General features: G+C 41.6%; 1 protein-coding gene across 1 annotated transcript in view; it reads left to right on the top strand.

Annotated features, from left to right (window-relative positions):
* spata5 (spermatogenesis associated 5) overlaps positions 1 to 18,792 on the top strand; it is a 49,144-nt gene extending 30,352 nt beyond the window's left edge. Inside the window, 4 exon segments of the mRNA XM_034199443.1 lie at positions 4,006 to 4,215; positions 10,043 to 10,096; positions 10,314 to 10,393; positions 18,648 to 18,792. Of these exon segments, the coding sequence (XP_034055334.1) occupies positions 4,006 to 4,215; positions 10,043 to 10,096; positions 10,314 to 10,393; positions 18,648 to 18,792 (489 nt within the window).
* Positions 18,793 to 19,325: the final 533 nt, after the last annotated feature.

Genomic DNA, 19,325 nt, shown 5'->3' with positions numbered 1-19,325 from the left:
ACTCAAATGCTGAGTAAATACTTTATTTTCAAAAATAGGAATACAAAACAAGTCTTAAGGCCCGGACACACCAATCTGTCACCAAATAACTGACACAGACGGATCCCGACTGTTGTGTCGCCTCGCGTCTCTGCGTTTTGGCCATGTGTCGCACTGGAACACACCGCAAAGACTTCAGCCGACGGCCAAGAAGCACGTACGAACTGCGCATGCGTGAGTGGCAATAAGTGGGGTGTTTCTCAATGTCGAGGAAGGCTGCTCCAGAGCCACTATGTCAAGCATACTACGTTATCGAGTGCCGCCGAAGTACTGTTCCAATGTCCAGCATAATTGGAATTCTACCGAGCCCGGCGTACTTCGTAGCGAGACATTTCGAGGCTGCACATGTGTAGTCTCCGCGGTCTTAAAATCCCCACAATGCTTTGCGCACGGACCAATTTCCAAATCTTTGGCGGAAATCGCGCTCCATTTAAGGCGGGGCCTCTCATATGACGCACACCTGTTCCACCATTCTTCGTTTTCCGAGGCTAGGAAAGATTCTTGTCTCGCTTCTGAAGCAAGTGACTCGGAAGACATGTGCTACCAAGCAAGCGTCCTCGACATTGAGAAACACCCAGGATATGAAATCGCTGGTAAGCAGATTACTGGCATGGAAACAGGACAAGACAAAGTGACACAAGACAAAGGAAGGCTGGGGAATTTAAACAAAAGGTAACTGGCACAGGTGGAAACAATCAGGGGCGGGGCTGATGCTGATGAGAGCGGGAGACACACACAAGGATAGGGAGTGAAGGGACCTGGAATGAAACACAAAAGGTGCCAAAATAAGACAGGAAGTGGGAGACGAGACAAAAAATGATTAAACAAAAACATGAAACATGACTGAACTCAACACTTTTGACGGGACACAACAGTACATACATTTCCTGGTTTGTAAACATATGTGCATGACAACGGACAGGGGGTGCTTCTCAATGTCGAGTAAAGCGGCTCCAGAGCCACTATTTCAAGCATACTATGTCATCGAGTGCCACCGAAGGACTGTTCCAATGTCCAGCATACTTGGAATTCTACCGAGCCCGGCGTACTTCGTTTGGAGAAATTTCGAGGCTGCACATGTGTAGACTCCGCGGTCTTAAAATCCCCACAATGCTTTGCGCACGGACCAATTTCGCCAAATCTGTGGCGGAAAATGTAAAGCGAGGCCTCTCATATGACGCACACTCGCTCGCCTGTTCCACTCTTTGTTTTCCGAATGCTAAGGATGCTTGCCTCGCTTCTGAAGCAAGACGCTCGGAAGACATGTGCTACCAAGCAAGCGTCCTCGACATTGAGAAACACCCAGGGTCAGCATCTCTATGACAATAAAGAGGAGGGACACTGTTTACAACAAGGTCAGGGATTCGGAGAGAAATGTGATTACCAATCTACTACAGTGGATGCAAACACTTTGTACGACTTCCTGCATAACCTGATTCTCTTCCAGTAATCTGGTTTATTATATGCATGTAAACTCAGAGAGAGAGTAGAGTGAGGGCAGAAAGGAGAGGAGATAAGAAACAGAAAGACAGGGAGGGTGTGAAGGTATCAAAAGAAATATAGGCGAGAGGAAAAGATGGGGGAGAAGGGAGGGAGTAATGGATCGGTAATGAAGGAAAGAACAGGAAGGATGAAGGGAGGTCTGAGAGGTTTTTGGGATGATGGCTTCTCCTCTTATCTGACTCATCTCCTCCGGTTGTTCACTCTCTCCCTTTCTTCCTCCCTCTTTCCATCCGTCAGAAAGACAGCTGTTGGCTGTTGTTCGCTCCATTCAGAGTCTCCATGATTCAACCTGAGACCTTCCATCTCTTTCCAAATAATGCTTTTATATTTCCCTCCTCTGCTCTCCATCATCCGCCTGGAAGAACTTGCCTTTCTCTGCAGTTCACACGAGCGGTCAGAAAGTTGAAAGGTCATGTGTGTGTGTGGGTTACACGAGAGGATCTGGGACATCAGCGAGCAATCAGTTTGTTTGGTCTGTTGCATTTATTGTTGGCGATGTGTTTGTGTTTGAGCTGCAGGAGATTAGAGCTGAATGAAGAACTCCAGGAGAACTGGAGTGAGTTAGAGCAGCGTGTTGGACTGATGTTGATCATTTATTAGTTCTTGGCCGCTCACTGTTGTCCACCTCCAGTTTGATACATGTGATGCATTTTGTTTGATTGCACTGTGATTGATTAATACCATTGAACCTGATGCAACCTTATTATTCAGTATTTTGACTGGATTCCAGACAGATTTGAATTCCTTTTCTTCTAGTAATACTTCCAGGCCTTGTTGTTTTTCTTTCTCTTCATCTTCTTGTTTCACTACTTCTTGTATTACTTCGTCCTATTCTACTTTCATACAAACTTGTTATTCTATTAAGTCTTCTTCTTTAATACCAAATACTTTATCTTTTTTGATTTTCCTACTTCTGAGTCATCGCCTCCTTCTTCTTCTCCTCCTGCTTCTACATTTTTGTCTTCTTCTACTGTCTTCTATTTCTTCCTCTTCTTCCTCGCTATTCATTTAATATAATTCCTTAGCCTTTTGTAAACCTGTGTTCTCTATCTACATCATGATACAATGCTTCTTTTAAGTACATACAAAAATGGTTTTCAGCAGCTTCAATGATAGATCCCATTATTAAAGGTAGGTAGGTAAGAATGGAGAAACCAGCTCGAGTGCGCTGGAATCTGAAAGTACGCAGCCGAAAATAATCTGCCCCTTCCTTACAGAGCCCCTCCTCCAACACACACGAACGCGCACATGACCAATGAGGGCACGAGATAAGTTTGTGCACAGATGGAAGGCTGACAGGCAGGTAGGCCATCCAGTTACTTTAGCCGGGCCGATTCAGATGATTGGTCGTGCTTTTTACAGCGCCACGGCTTCCACAGATGATATTTTGTTATGTATTTATTGTCAAAGCATTTAATGTATTCATCGCTATCGGGGTGTTAAGAGCATTCCATGGAATACAACAAAAAGTGTTTCTGAAGAGAATTACCTACCCCACCTTTAAATTGGCCTTTAATATTGATTTGGTTTAAAGGGGACCTATCAGGCAAAATGCACTTTTTAATGTCTTTTAAACATACATTTGTGTCCCCGGTGTGTCAGGGAACTCACGCAGCGTCAGAAAACAAAACCCTCTCTCTTTTCCTCCGTATACCCACATCTCAAAAAACAGGTCTACAACGGAGCTGATCCAGATTTGCGTCCGATATGACGTAATATCTGAAATGTGGACCCACGGCCCAATCAGAAACGTTGCTATCAGAAACAATGACTGTTTTGGACGTAATATGGTCGGTGCATGTTTACATTAGCAAGCATCGCTAACACTCAGAGGAGCTAACCTGTATTGGAGAGAGCATGCGTAAAAAAGCAGGAAATAAAAAAAGGAACTCACCTTGTTGTAAACCCTCAAGAGAAAAAGCATTTGAGCTCCATACTGTTTCAGAAATAATCCTTGATGGGGTTTGGAACATAATATGGCATTTAATCACGGCAGCATTCAGCTGTATCTCGTATAATTCTGAGCAGGCACTAGCTCCCCCTCCTCCTTTTTTTGTTTTCTTCAAGCTAAGGAACCAGATCAACCATTCTGGTCAGGGCTGAGATAAAGGGATATGAGGGATATCTAAAATGCATGATCTGTTTGGTATTTTGAGCAAAACACATAGACATGATTCTATATATTTTGTATACATCTGAAACCCATAATATATGCCTAAAAATAGCATAATAGGAGACCTTTAAACCTAAATGATGGATACCAAATTATTATGATGCATTCATGTTACAATAAATACTTGGTGTATTAGATGTGTCTGTGAATTTGAAGAAAATTGGCATTTCACATATTATATATTTACATTCACAATACAGCTTACGGCAACACTTCAATGTAAACATAATCACATTTGGTTCCTGAAATTCAACAATGTTTCTTTACTCCACCTCACCCGTTCCCTGCAGGTTCGCTGGTCAGACGTTGGCGGAATGGAGGAGGTGAAGTTGAAACTGAAGCAGGCCGTGGAGTGGCCCCTGAGGCACCCCGAGGCCTTCACCCGGATGGGCATCCAGCCCCCTAAAGGAGTCCTGCTGTACGGCCCCCCCGGCTGCTCCAAGACCATGATCGCCAAGGCGCTGGCCAATGAGAGCGGACTGAACTTCCTGGCTATTAAAGTGAGTTTTCATTTATCAACCATAATCCTATATTCTAGGAATGGTATCGTTTATTGAGCTTCTTTTCTGAAGTGATGGATAGCTTGATGATTCATTTCATAGTCAAGGACTTTTTAGCTCAACCGTTTGGTATAACTGAATATCATTGGAGTCAATTGAATTGCTATTAGAGTGTTTCATGGCAATAAAACATGCATTTCACCTGTCCTTCTAAATGTATTTAGAACAATTTACTGTTTATCATTTTGTATTTCCAAATAGAAATGAATTGTTATAACCCCTTACAAACACATTTCCTAGTTTCCTGGCTATTAAAGTGAGTTTTCATCAATAAGTCATAATTATATATTCTAAGAATGATATCATTACATTTATTTGTTTCAACAAAATACTTTTTTAATGTTCCTGTTGTGCAGAAGGTGATGATGCTGCAAAATGCTTTTTTGTAACCACATTTTTTACTGGATATGAATATATAATGTTTTACAGGTTTGCCTCTTCATGTCATATTCTGGTTGAGTGAAAAAACACTGCATTACAACTCAATAGGGAATACAAGTAATGGAGGAATTCCAAAAATTACATTACATTGCATTTAGCTGACGCTTTTATCCAAAGCGACTTACAATAAGTACATTCGACCAGGAAGACACAACCTTGAAGAAAACAGAATCATATAAGTATATCAGGTTTCATAGAGCCAAACATTTCAAGTGCTACTCAACTGGCTTTAGGTAATCCAGTCCTTTATTAGTATAAAAGTGCTTCGTTAATCGTTCTAACGCTCGAAGTGGAGTCGAAAGAGATGAGTTTTCAGTTTGCGCCGGAAGATGTGCAAGCTATCTGCCGTCCTGATGTCAATGGGGAGCTCATTCCACCATCTTGGAGCCAGGACAGCAAACCCACGTGTTTTCGCCGATGGGAACTTGGGTCCAAAAACACATATAAAGAACATGACTTTAACTTAGATGCAGGTGTAGTGATTGATGACATGTTGTGAGCAAGCTTTCACAACAAATCAATAGCTTGATGATGAATGATTCAATATCATTTCACAGTAAAGGATTGTAGGTCAACCTTCGTGTGTAACTGAACATAATCGGGGTTACATTGAATTGCCATTGCAGTGGCACTTGCTTTCTTGTCCTTACAAATATCATTCGAAAAATGCAATGTTTCTCATTTGTATTTTATAATAGCGGAGATGTTGTATTGTTGTAACCCTTTTTTCCGTTATTTACCCTAGCTTTCATTTTGTCTGACTGACAGTTCACTTTCTAATGGTTTAACCAAGTCTTCATTTTGGCGTTTTAATGTTTAAATATTCCAACTCAAGACATGTTTTATAGCTGCACCAACCTATTACAGGAACATATTCGGACGCTTCATTGTTTGATTCTATTCGGGAAAAATGTGAATGAATTGCTACAAACATTTAATATTTAAAAACGTTGTGTGGGTTTTCTAATGAACAGCTGACCTGTGAGTCAGTGGCATTTGATCACAGATAGTAAATGTATTCATCCACATCCACACATTTTATCGTACTTGTCACAGTAGTAGTGGAGATGTTTCCCCGATGACCTGGAGGCGGTCTGGCTGCCCCACTTCCTGTGCAGAGAGCTTCCCTGTCTGACCTTTGACCCTCTGTTTGTCCCCTCTCATTCATCACCCCACCCTCTCTGCCCCCTCCTCTGTCACCCGCACCGCTGCCCATTCAGGCCCGGCTGACAGAGATTGATTGATCAGCGTGTTGAATTTTTAATCAGTAAACACTTCCCCAAGCTGTTGCCATGCGAGACCGAGAGCTTCGACAGAATCTCTCAACCGGGGTCATTAAGCCCTCTGCGGATGTGATTTGCAAACTTGTTTTTGTTTGTTTTGTTTTATTTTGCTTCATGGGGTTGTTGTATGTGTAGGGACAAAGTCTTAGTAATTACTTGAAATACCAAAAATCGTTTTTTTTCATCGTCCAATTACATTTAAGCGTTCCACTATAGCTGCACCATATGGAAAATAATAACTTGTTGTGATTCCTTTCAATAATATAGAGGAGTGAAGTGATGACGTAATTTTGTAGGCCAGACCCGGAAGTTAGCATTGCAAGAGGTCCCTCGATAAATAGAAATTCCCCCATTGATTATGATTCTTATCACATTCTGTTCAGCAGGATAATCTCCACATATTAAACCAGCTTGTCATTTCTGAAGCGCAAAGGCAAAATGCTAATGTATAAACACAACTTCACGTTACCACCACTAAGCTAATAGCGGCTAATGTTCGCCGTGATGACGTTTTTGTGGGGGAAACTTCTGTAGCAATGGAGAGTCAGGAGTCAGAGAGGCACGAGGAGAGCTGGAGCTTTGATCAAACACTGATGGTTTATTTGGAGTTGCAGCCGGAGAATTGACAAGACATGTGGTGTGTCACGAGTTGACACAACGGTTGCCAAACCAATTCTGAAGAACTCTTTCTGTAGCTCGAGGTTTTAACTAGTTCGGAGTGTAATAATCAATATTCTTTATCAGCGAGACTAAAGCAATATGGACCCTGAATCTAACTAGAGCTCTCGTCCATAGGAAAGAATGGGCGTCGGGGAACCTACGTCCCTGAACAGTAAACTACCTCATGGCGGCTTGTGCTCGGTCATAGACTGGCAACAGCAATGCGCCCAAGCTGCTCCTCCTTAAGAGAGATAGCAGCAATACCCAAGGCCGTAGAACTATGCCGTGGAAAGGAGACAGTGAGAGGAGGAAATGATGAACTGTGTTGAAGGTTGAACACCTAAGCAAATTATTCCCTAACAGTTTTGTTGTATGATTTACTCACTTGTTAGCAACTGCCAACAAAGAAAATGTTTTGGTGTTTATTACATTTTTTTAGAGGAACTATATCGAACATATATTTTCTGTTAAGTCAGTAGAATATGATGTAAAGGTTTGGATAGCCCTGCATCTTTACAATCATTTGAATATGGCACATGTTTCGATTTCCTTTCAATTAATTGTGCAGCCCTATTATTCAGAGTGACAGAGTGGCCGAAGTTGAAGTTTATCAAACTGATGGTACAATTGTAATTTAGTAAGTAATGGAAACAACACATCTTCTTGGAAAAAATGCATTACATTTGCAGACACAACTGATAGCAGAAGACACATATTTATCTTTGTTGTTCGGGACACTATCATTGTCGGTGACTTGTGTTTTGTCTTTGATGCATAGATGAGTGGAACTATAGTCTTGCGCAGCAGTTTTCAAGACATAAGGAAGAGTATCTGCTTTGTGAAACCGTTCAGAAACATCCTGTCCCTCCCGCTGAAAGCCGCTCTCCAACATCTGAAATAACAGTATCAGGTTTTTCCAGTGCAGCGGTTGCTTTGACATAGATACGTTATCCAGATTTAAATGTGGATACTTTAAGGCTCAGCCTGTTTCCTCTGCGTGAAAAAGCCCTATTATCATCTTGTCAATTTCAGTTTCCCCCCACTGCAGCGGCCACTCCAACACACTCACATCCGCCGATACACAACACACACACACACACACACACACACACACACACACACACACACACACACACACACACACACACACACACACACACACACACACACACACACACACACACACACACACACACACACACACACACACACACAGCTCGTATCTCTACACTGTCAATGGTTTTAAACTCACCATGTCCAGCCCTTGGCTCGGCCTCAGAGAGAGGAACCTGGGATTAATGAGTCAACCTCCACACTTACTGCAGGAGACAAAAGGGCTGCGAGTTAAGTGTCGTCCCCTCCCGTCAGCCCAGAGGTGTTGAAAGGGTGGATTGCAGGGAGGAAGTTCTTCTTAGGGCTGAGTGGATGTTTATCTGCCTCTGAGTGAAAGAGAGAAGAGGGAGGAATGGACTGAAGGAGAGGGAGAGGGTACAGGAGGTTCACCGAGTAGTCATAGTGAGATAAAAGTAAGATTAGTGCTAATGTACAGTAAGAAGGCAATTATAGGTGGAGTAGTGAAGCTTGTCCTCACTCACCTGGCTTAATCTTAGTCTTGTGACATTTCTAAAAGGTTTGACAGTCACACTTTGATGGGAAAATGGCTTAATATCCTTTTCCTCTTTGTCATCAAACTAAATCATACCTTACAGCGATCATCTGGTAGGACAGCCTTACAGGTTATTATACTGACTCTTGGTTGGTGATAGCTGTCTTTTCTGCACGCATTATTGTCTTTCAATACATCAGAATCCACCATTTAAATCTTGTCATTGACATATCTTGCCATTTACATTTTCAGATAAATAGCCACATATAACATTCATTGAGGCTCATATTTACCTCTGGACAGATATTTCTCCTGTATGCTCAAGACAAATAACCTGCTCTGACATTTACCATGAGTGATCCACATAAATAACTGCATCATGTTTTACTGTCCACACTAATACATGAACGATACCCCTGGTGTGTTTATAACCTGTTCACTCCGGCAATCATAGTCATTTTTGGCACGACAACGTCCTTTTAGTCTGGACTGAAGAGAGAGATTAGTTTTTTCATATGAATACATATTTTGCATATATCTATAATCATAGTTGGTGGTAGATTATCATTTTGAAAACCCCTATACAGTTAAATTAGCAGTAGATCTAACTTCTCTGTTTTCGCTCTATGTTAAATAGCATCGTCCCTATTAGATGAATAAAGTTGTTGTCTTGGTAGCAGTGATAATAGTACAGAATACACAGCAGCAGTAATAGCTAGTAATAGTGAGGCTGCCACTAATCTTAAACCAAACTGTGAATGGTCCAACTGCTGCCAAATTGTGAACTTTTTAAGCGGTTTGTAGTTTGTCGTTCTGTGGGAATACATCTCAAAACTAGAAGTAAATCATTAATGCGACAGTGTTTCTGAGTGGGGATAATCATGGGTATGACAACAATATCCTGGCTGTCCATTCTGCACACATTATTGATCTAAAACTAAATGGGATATGCTTTGGTCGCACAGTTTGCATGTGAACTCATGCCCAATGAATGTGTAGCAGTAGTGCCATCAGCAGTGTTAGTGGTCGTACTAGCAGTATATCAAACACGGTACTGTAGAGTTCACACACTGAGAAATGTCTTCATTTGCCAGCTGAACCACAGATGTGACACACAAACATGAACCAGTACACAGTGTTCAGTGAACATAGAAGCAGCCCTGTGGAATTACAACACACACACACACACACACACACACACACACACACACACACACACACACACACACACACACACACACACACACACACACACACACACACACACACACACACACACACACCCTGCTGTCCTTCATGACATTCTCACGCTGTGTTATCACTGTTTCACTGTGTTCCTCTTTTTTAATCTTCTAAAGACGCCACGGAGCAGCAGCTGCTCTCTGCTCTATCAGAACTTAAGCTCACAGTTGAAACCTTCAGCAAACACAGGGAACCAGGTGAAACTTCACAAAACATAAACACGATTAGAAATGAGTCTCCTGAAAAAGGTGCCATTTATTTAACCGCTGCTTGAAATCAGATACTTTAAACTCAACCTCATTAATCGCCTCTTGGGATTTTGTCAGCAGTTGATTAAGCAATGAAAACTCTGCACTCTGGCATGCTTTTTATTGAATATAATGCAGTACCTTGTTATTAACTCCCTCTGTAGGAAACGTTGGCCTTTGCTGACCATTTACATGCACACAAAACCTATGTAACACTACAGGAAAGGGAAACCCCTCAGAAGCATTACAGGGCCTCTTTAATAATCCTTAAACTTTTCTTTTTCTAGGGTCCAGAGTTACTGAGCAAGTATGTTGGAGAGTCTGAAAGAGCCGTGAGAGAGGTTGGTACATTTCATTTTCATTACCAAATGAACGTATTTTAATACTTTTGTTATGTTGAAGTCTATTTGTGGTTGCTGATGTAATGAACGGATGAGCTGAGAGCTAGTTTATGACATTAACAAGTGTCACATTTCCTGTGTATGTTTGTGCTGAGAGTGATTCATTTGTCCTGCTAACAGTTTGTCCTGTTTCCCTCTCCTCTATTGTTGCTCGCAGGTGTTTAGGAAGGCGCGGGCCGTCGCTCCGTCCATCGTCTTCTTTGATGAGATCGACGCTCTCGCCAGTGAGAGAGGAAGGTACAATGTGTGTTTGTTTTCTCAACACCATAGAAAGTGGCCCTACAATTAGCACAACATTCAAAAACAAAACGGCAACAAAAGAGTTCCTGCCACTTTATAAATGTCCACTTCCTGTCCCTGAAAGGTCGCTGCTGACCGCTGTTTACTATTTTCAGCACTGTGGTCATTCATTGTCCAGCGGTGACAAATGCGCAGTCATCGCTGTGGCCTGTTTTTAATTCCTCGTCTCACAAAGATTCACTTATGAATGGAAGGCGCACACATCTCAAAAAGTCTGCATGACTGCGCTATCAAAGCCGGCCACTCTGTTCCCATGGTGTCCTCTCAGACTTTTGCGGCTTTTCGCCACCGGCCAAACACAGGACACAGTCTTGTCCGGAGGCGCTTTAGTCGGATGGCACTGGGAACATCTGTGGCTTAAAGGAAAGAGGACGGGGGGGCGGACAGAGGACACAGACCGGAGGCGCACAAACACTTCATTGTGCCCGTCCACGGCAGATGGGGAAGGCCAAATATGCAGCATGCTTCCTGGTAAATCAGTCGATGAAACTCAATGTTGCAGGAAGGAGCAGAGAGAGGCCAACAGTAACTCCTCCATGTTGGTCTGGGTCACTAAGCTGACTGGTTTTAGAGACGAGACATATGTTGACATTTTGTTTTTGTACACGTCCCTTTGATCCTGAAATGTTGTATTATATCCTAACAAAGGTATTGGACATGCAAACATATTACTCTTCTAAAACATTCAATCTCTCAATGTTCTCAGCACAGGTTTCTTAACATAAGCATTAGTTTCTCCTCCTCTATGAAAATATAAGATTTTGTAAATGCCAATGACTCAATCTCAATTTCCAGTGGCTGGTGTGTTACAAACGAGAGGTGTAAAGGTGAATTTGTTCTATTGTTATTGTAAAATATCTTCCAACACATTTGCCCTAAAACATGTGTTGATTTCTATAGCTTTTACATTTTCACACTCCTTTGAATCACAAATTCGGGTCAATATAGTTTCCGTCAGTATTCATATTTTTGCTCTTACTGCTAAGACTGAAATATAGACCGCCACTTTTCAAGCTAACCTGGAATAAACACCTTAATATGTTCTTTATACTAGCTACTCAATATTTAGCTTTTAAAAGCTTCCATATTGTCATCAAACAATAACTTCACCACTCTACAGTCTTCAATGTTATGTCACATCATATTTAAAATAATAAAAACTAGATTGCTTTTTATGAAAAGTCTGTACACATGTATATACATTTTCTTTACAGGAGTCGAAAGATTATTTCACATTTCTCCTACATGCTTCTTAACAAAGTGGACCACACTGACTAACAGTTATACAAGCAGAATCAAACAAAATCAAATTGAAAAAGACAAATAAGAATTGCTCTTAGAAGAATAAATCACTTATTTTAAGAATTAATTTGAGTTGCTGGTCTGTCAGTCGAGCCGTTCAGTCGACAGCGCTTTCATTTTCCCAAACAGCCCTTTATGTTTAGTGCAGTCTTGACTCGCTTCCAGTGTACAGGAAATAACTCTATTGCAACTTGTCTTCATCAATCAATTTTTTTGCCAGTGGGACTGACAAGTTCTGTCTGCTTATTTTTTCAGTATGAATAACCCCCCCCCCCACCCCGCCCTCGCCTCCTTATCTTGATGTTCAATTTTAAGAATGCACTCTGATCCTCCACCCATAATGTGTGTGAGTTTGTTGGCCGGCTGCTTTGGACGCGAGGCTGGACCCGCGCCTCGGGGCTACTTGCCATTTAAAAAGAAATGCACTTAGCGCTGATCTATAAAGGTTATTTATTGGTCTCCACTTCCTGCCATGTTTAATCAATGAAGTGGCTCACGCACGCAGGCAAGAATTCAAAACTGTTGACACAACCAGACAGACTCGGCTGCGTGGTGGACGTGTGTTTTTTTGTCTCTGGAGGCAGGAGATGAGAAGCACCTGTAAATCTGTCAGCCTACCTGCCACGAGTCTAAACTGGTGGAGTGAGACGAAGGAGACAGAGAGAAGACAGGAAGAGAGGCAAAGTAGGGGATACGAAAACAGACAGTGAATGTTGGATAGAAGCAGACGGATGAAAAATGTGTTCAGGATTGAAAACTGCATTCCTGACTGAGAAAAGAAAAGGGAAGAAAAAACAATGAATACAAGAGTAACTGCTCCATGAAGATATGTTATATTTTTACTGAGGGAGTTGGGCTTTGACTGCTTTACATTGAAGGGGCCTTATTCAAGATTTTGGATGTTTTCCCTTTCCTGTAGTGTGTTATATAGGTTTCGTCAAAGGTTGCAACCCTGCCTGAAACGCCTCCATTTAGTTAATTGATCAACTGTCACAAAAAATATTGTACTCCTTTGTTTACTTACTGAACTTAGTGACATCACTGTGTAACACTTGCACTTCTATTGGCTAGCAATCCAACACATTGTACGTGGCAGGCTAAGTTGCGGGACAAATCTTTAAGCGGTTGACCAATCACAACAGAGCCGGCCAGCTAACCAATCAGAGCAGACTGGGCTCTGGGAACAGGAACGAGGCGCTACGGAAAAAAACAGGCACTTTTTGAACATTACCGCATTTAAACATATCACAACGGCACAAAATATGAACCTGAAAAAGAGTTGGGGTCAAACTTATGTTCTTTGTCTCTACTATAATAGATTATTGACATTAATTGATACTGAATTTTACATATATTATATTTTTTTGGTCAGTTTATACATTTATATTTCCATTTTTCTTTTGTTACAATGAAAGTCTCCCCCTTTTATTTCCCTCTGTGCCTCATTCTCTTTGTCCATTCTCTCCTTTTCTGTCACCCTCAATCTCCTTTTATTTCCCTGACATCCTCTGTCCTTTTGTCTCCCCCTCCATTGCTCACCCCTCTTCCTCTCACCACCTTCATTCTTCCTCTCCGTATTTCTTTCACATCATATTCTCCCTCTCATTCGCCTTTTCTCTCCAATTCATCGCTCTGTCCTCCTTTCCCTAATCCTCTTCCCTCCCTTTTCTCCCCACTCTCCCCCCCTCTCTGTTTTCTCCCTTCATATCTCAGTGACAGAGCTCCTTTGTGTTCCTATGCGGCCTTGTCTCTGCTAATGACGTCTGGCACTTCCGCTGGCCTGTCAACAGAAGCTGTGTGTGTTTGAGCTGAGGTTTGAGGGTGGCTGTCTGCACTGCGTTATGGAAAATAACCGCCTTGTAACGCACTGACTAACGCAATGATGAGTATCTTAAAGGATAGGGATGCTGATATTATGTGTTACAACATATTGGCAACACATTGTAGTCAAATGATTGCTGCTAGAGGCACAGTTTGAAATACTAGGTTGTTGCTCTGTTTGAAAAAGAAACATCAATGAGCCTCACAGTTGCACCGGATGACATGATTTCTCAAAATCACACGAGTCATTTGGTCAGTTAGACATTTTATTTTTGAAAGGATAAACACCAACATATATGGACCGAAGCAAATCATTAGTTAGATGCAAACATTTTGTGTATTTTGGAAATAATTACATTTTTTTTTTCAATAGATTTTGACTTTTAAACTCAGGATTGAGACAGGTGGTTGATGATATCCATCACCTTGTTTCTCTCTCTGATTTTCAATGAAATAATATTGTTAACATGATTTCTGAAATATGTTAGTGTTATACCACCTTGTACAATGTGCTTTGGCAATACTTTTGATTTGGTCAAGCCAATCAAACTTGTGTGCATTTGAATATGAGACAGAGAAAAAGAGACAGAAAGACGCAGACTATTTCATGCACGTTTCCATAAGGCAGTGTCCATATATTCATTTTTTCTGGCAGACAAGAGCTTTGACGGTGCTGGGGAGCCCAGTTCCTTTCTAAAAGTTCAAAATGTTCCAGCTAAAAGCTCTCAGAGCGGTCGCACAAGTCAGATCGCTTTCAAAAAACAAATGCTACATTGACACTTAGCCTAAGTCATTAATAATGAGACATATAATGTCAGCGTTTATTTTGCCTCGAAGCTTATAACTATTTGATTCAGCCACAACCCAGCAAAATATGTAAACATGAAGAAATGGTAAACATGCAGATGGGAGAATTTGTTTGGTTGTTGATTTCAAATATCAACAATCTGTCCTCCAAAATGGCAGACTCCACCTTTTTAAGTGAGGCAGCGAATGCTTTGTGATTGAATGACACAGCGTTGGTTCAAACATTTAGTTTCTGTTCCGAGAATAACCACTAAACATGGAAAAGCAGCTTTTAGTTATTATGCCCCAACAATTTGGAACAAACTGCCTAAATCGTGCACGTCCGCCGAAACACTTCCTATTTTGAAATCCCGACTAAAAACGCACCTACTTGCCGCTGCTTTTAATTGAGCTGCCCATACTCACACTACAGTATGCCTTTTCAGTCATGTATGCTGTACCTGCTGTGTTTATTTATTTATTTAATTACCCTTGCTTATTATGCCTGTTTATAAATGCCTTTTTAATAATGTATTTATGCTGTATTTGTTCTTAAATGTCTTTTGCTTTTAATCTGTAAAGCACTTTGAATCGCCACGTGCTGAAAAGTGCTATATAAATAAAATTGCCTTGCCTTCATGAAAACTGAAAGAATTGTGACTTTCAATATCTTATGTTGATCTTATAGAATAATACTTGTGTGGGATAAAGTCCAGCATTTCCAAATTTCACTATATTGGCAGAACAGAAGCACTACATTTACAAGTCCAAACAAGGTGACATGTTTGTGAACTTTGTCTAAAGTAGGGCTGTTTTATTTGAGCGTTGCAGTACAGTGGGACGTCATTGGCAGGAAGGCTCACTGTTTCTGCCAAAGCCTTTCCTTTCCTGAAGAAAAATTGCCCTAATGAAAGAACCTGCCATCGGAGTGTCAGTGAAACTATTCAGAAGTTCAAGTATTCGAGAACTGGATCATTTTCATCATTACGTGATACAGCAAATATTGGTGACCTATGAGTAACGTGTGTTGAATTGGCCTCCGGAGAGCAGGACATTGCATGCTGCTAAATATTTCTATCATCCATGTACTCAATCATCCAACAGACATTAGTTTTCATTCTTTCTCTTTCCCTCCATTATCCCATTTGTCTTTTCTCGCTACAACCACAACCTCCACCCCAAAAGACATGAGTTGTTTGTTTCTACCGTCTAATCTGACATGCAGGAGTTCATGGTCGCAGTTGTAACGTGACAGTTGTAACGTGACAGTTGTAACCAAGCCCGCCTTAACCTGCCATCAGGCCCTGGGGCTGATAGTTTTTGTAGGCCCCCTATTTAAACAACAAATCAAAGTCATTTATAGCCTCGGCAGGCTCTGTGGTCGCACTTCTCCACTCTGCTCTACGCACGCCTGGTCCTCTCCTCCAGATGAGTGACGTATCGGGCCTCCCTCATGTATTTGTCCGGTTGCCGTTGGCTCAAATGAAAATCAAATGAAGTTTTATTTATATGGCACATTTATAAACGATTTTTGGTCGAGCCAAAGTGCTGTACATATAATAAAAATAGCCTACAGTAGAGACACTTTACAGCAAATACAACAGCACAGATTGTTCAGAATATCAGTATGAGAAAAACGACACCCTCTATCCTTAGACCCTCACATCGTACAAGGAAAAACTTCCAGAGAAAAGGAAGTTTTCTCTGGACTTGCTACGTGGAGGCTCCCCTCCACGTAGCAAGTCCTCGTCGTCCTCTCCATCTCCTCCAACATCCCTCCTGTCTGTTTTTCCTCTCCCGCTACTCCATCGCTATCAGAACCAGACGGCCTACTTGGCTCCGAGGCCCCGCGGCCGGCACCGCTGCCGCTCGGTACAGAACTCATCTGTCCTTCCTCCTCATCCTGGCCTACAGGTTTAAAATAACCTGTAAGCTTCGGCATTTTTTGTAATAGCTGCTTGTCTCGAAACTCCTTTTCCCTCAACAATTTCCTTTTCCGAGCGCCACTCTCACACTTTTTCTTCTCAAACTTTTTCTCCTAAACAACCTTCATCTGTCACTCAATCACTCGCAATTTGAATAAGTCACATGTGAAACATATTCTCATTCTGATTGGCTGTTAGATGGTGCTGTTACGGAGTCATCATTTTTTAGAAAAATCTCTGGAATCCATCGATCTGATTATTAGCCGAGCAAATGATCAAAATATTACGGAGGGAAGATATTTTCGTTTGGATTACTGGTTTTGGTGAAGCTGGCGAGTGTGTGTGTGTGTGTGTGTGTGTGTGTGTGTGTGTGTGTGTGTGTGTGTGTGTGTGTGTGTGTGTGTGTGTGTGTGTGTGTGTGTGTGTGTGTGTGTGTGTGTGTGTGGTGTGTGTGTGTGTGTGTGGTGTGTGTGTGTGTGTGTGTGTGTGTGTGTGTGTGTGTGTGTGTGTGTGTGTGTATACGTGTGTGTATACGTGTGTGTATACGTGTGTGTATACGTGTGTGTGTTTGTGTATTTTTGCGTTTGTGTGTATTGTGTTTGTTTCCCGGGGAAAACACTCACGAGAAACACCGGCTGTTGTTATGCTTGCTGTGACGTCGAGTTACTCCGTTCTCCGCTTGTAATTATGCCGTTAAAAGCTTCAAAGCTGTATTTATCATCTGAATTTGCCGAAACAAGTTTAATATTCTGAAAGCCAAGACTTTGTTTTTTTTAAATCAGATGAAAACAAACTGTAACGGACCCTGCCGTGTTATCTATGATTACTATACGCCTTACATTCATAATGTCAGCGGAGGGAGGGGAAGCGGCGCTGTGGAAGAGCAGAGTGGCGAGGGAGAGCTGTCTTCTTCCCTTTACAAGCTTCAAAAATGTATTTATCTTATGATTTGGGAAATACAAGTTTCATATTCTGAAAGCCAAGACTTTGTTTATTTAACATTTTTAAAAAACACCCGAAATAAAAAGAAAATATTTTTTTATTTTTTTATTTTTTTTTATTGGCTCATGATAGGCCCCCGATCTTCATAGGCCCCTGGGCTTCAGCCCATGTCAGCCCGTGCATTAAGGCGGCCCTGTGACAGTTGTAACGTGACAGTTGTAACGTGGCAGTTGTAACGTGACAGTTGTAACGTAACAGTTGTAACGTGGCAGTTGTAACGTGACAGTTCTAACGTAACAGTTGTAACGTGGCAGTTGTAACATGGCAGTTGTAACGTGACAGTTCTAACGTAACAGTTGTAACATGGCAGTTGTAACGTGGCAGTTGTAACATGGCAGTTGTAACGTGGCAGTTGTAACGTGGCAGTTGTAACGTGACAGTTCTAACGTAACAGTTGTAACGTGGCAGTTGTAACGTGGCAGTTGTAACGTGACAGTTGTAACGTGACAGTTGTAACGTGACAGTTGTAACGTGGCAGTTGTAACGTGGCAGTTGTAACGTGACAGTTGTAACGTGGCAGTTGTAACGTGGCAGTTGTAACGTGACAGTTCTAACGTAACAGTTCTAATGTAACAGTTCTAACATGTGGTTAACATTGGTAATAAAGCAATTTACTTAAGAAAACAATTTGTTAGGTTTAGAAAAGGATATTGGTAATGGGTACTTCTCTGTCTGTGATGTTACTCATCATAAAAATATGACATTAATACATAATAGTCATGTTAAAATAACTCAACATTGACTCTTGGTGGTTTCATGAATGGACGCAATGATCAACCTTCTGTGTAAAAGTCCTTGGTGTGTTTGATCGATTTTCCCTTTTCCTCTCACCCTACATCGATCTTCTTCATTGTTTTCACGGTCAATTACTACGGTCACTAGAGATTGTAAATAATATAAGCGTAAATATGGGTCATAATATCCTGCTAATACAAACGCCTTATTCGATCGTTTCTAGGGACAGGCTTCTCTTTTCTACACGTCTTCTCTCCACCCATGTTATGTTAACATTCAAGATTCAGCTAAGATAAGCTACAGTGTAGAAATGGCAATGAAATTATTCTGACCTGAGCTCCTGAACTAGTGCAAAAGGTCTATATACATGTCAATAGAATATGGGATATGTACAAGAACAGTATGCTGTCCATCCTTCCGCCAATCCACTCATCATGTAATTCATCACTTTACACCATCAATTACTTCCTTTTCCGTATAGTTTCTGACTAAATTACACACGTTCCTTTCCCTCTCCATCATCCATCCTGCCAAACCATCGTCACATCAATGTCCTCGTTGTTTCCCTGTCTTTCGACCCTGTCCACTCATCTATCTTCTGTTCTCGTCCTCCTCTCCAGCTCCTCAGGCTCCGGCGGTGTCGGCGACCGTGTCCTCGCTCAGCTCCTGACAGAGATGGACGGCATCGAGCAGCTCCGAGACGTCACCGTGTTGGCCGCCACCAACCGACCCGACATGATCGATAAGGTAAACAGACGTCTTTAATCCCTCCTTCCTCCTCTTTGGTCCCTGATTGATAAGGTTGAGAATATGTCATGTGTTTGTTTCTCTTGTCACCTCCTTTCTCTCGCTTCCTCTGTTGTACTTGATTGATAAGGTTAAAGGTCACCTGCGTTTGTCTTCGACTCTCTCTCTGTCACTGCATTGTTTTGGTGCGTTTAGATTGGATGCGTTTGTACACCTCGTTTGGTTTCGGTTTTCAGGTTTGAAGTCATTTTGGCGCTTCTGTTCATTTGGTTCAGTTCAGTTAAGTGGTGCCAAATAACTTTCATACACCTTCCAAGAGATTGATTCAGGTTTCATCATGACTGAAAAGGAACAAGAAATAAACTCTAAAGATATGGCTGTTTCCATTTGGAGACTCAACAGATTGATTGATTGATTGCAAACCATGAGTAAGATGTGTTTTATCAAGAACACCAGCATCTGTTGTTGGCGATGTCTCCTTATTACCTTGATGATCCTATGACTTTTCCACTAGTGCAACCATGACCTTTACATGCTTTCAAGTAAATCTT

The sequence above is a fragment of the Gymnodraco acuticeps genome, unplaced genomic scaffold (genome assembly GCF_902827175.1).
Source record: "Gymnodraco acuticeps unplaced genomic scaffold, fGymAcu1.1, whole genome shotgun sequence".
In the NCBI taxonomy this organism is placed as follows: domain Eukaryota; kingdom Metazoa; phylum Chordata; class Actinopteri; order Perciformes; family Bathydraconidae; genus Gymnodraco; species Gymnodraco acuticeps.
The sequence above is the reverse complement of the archived record's forward strand: the minus strand, read 5'-3'. Positions and strand labels throughout refer to the sequence as shown.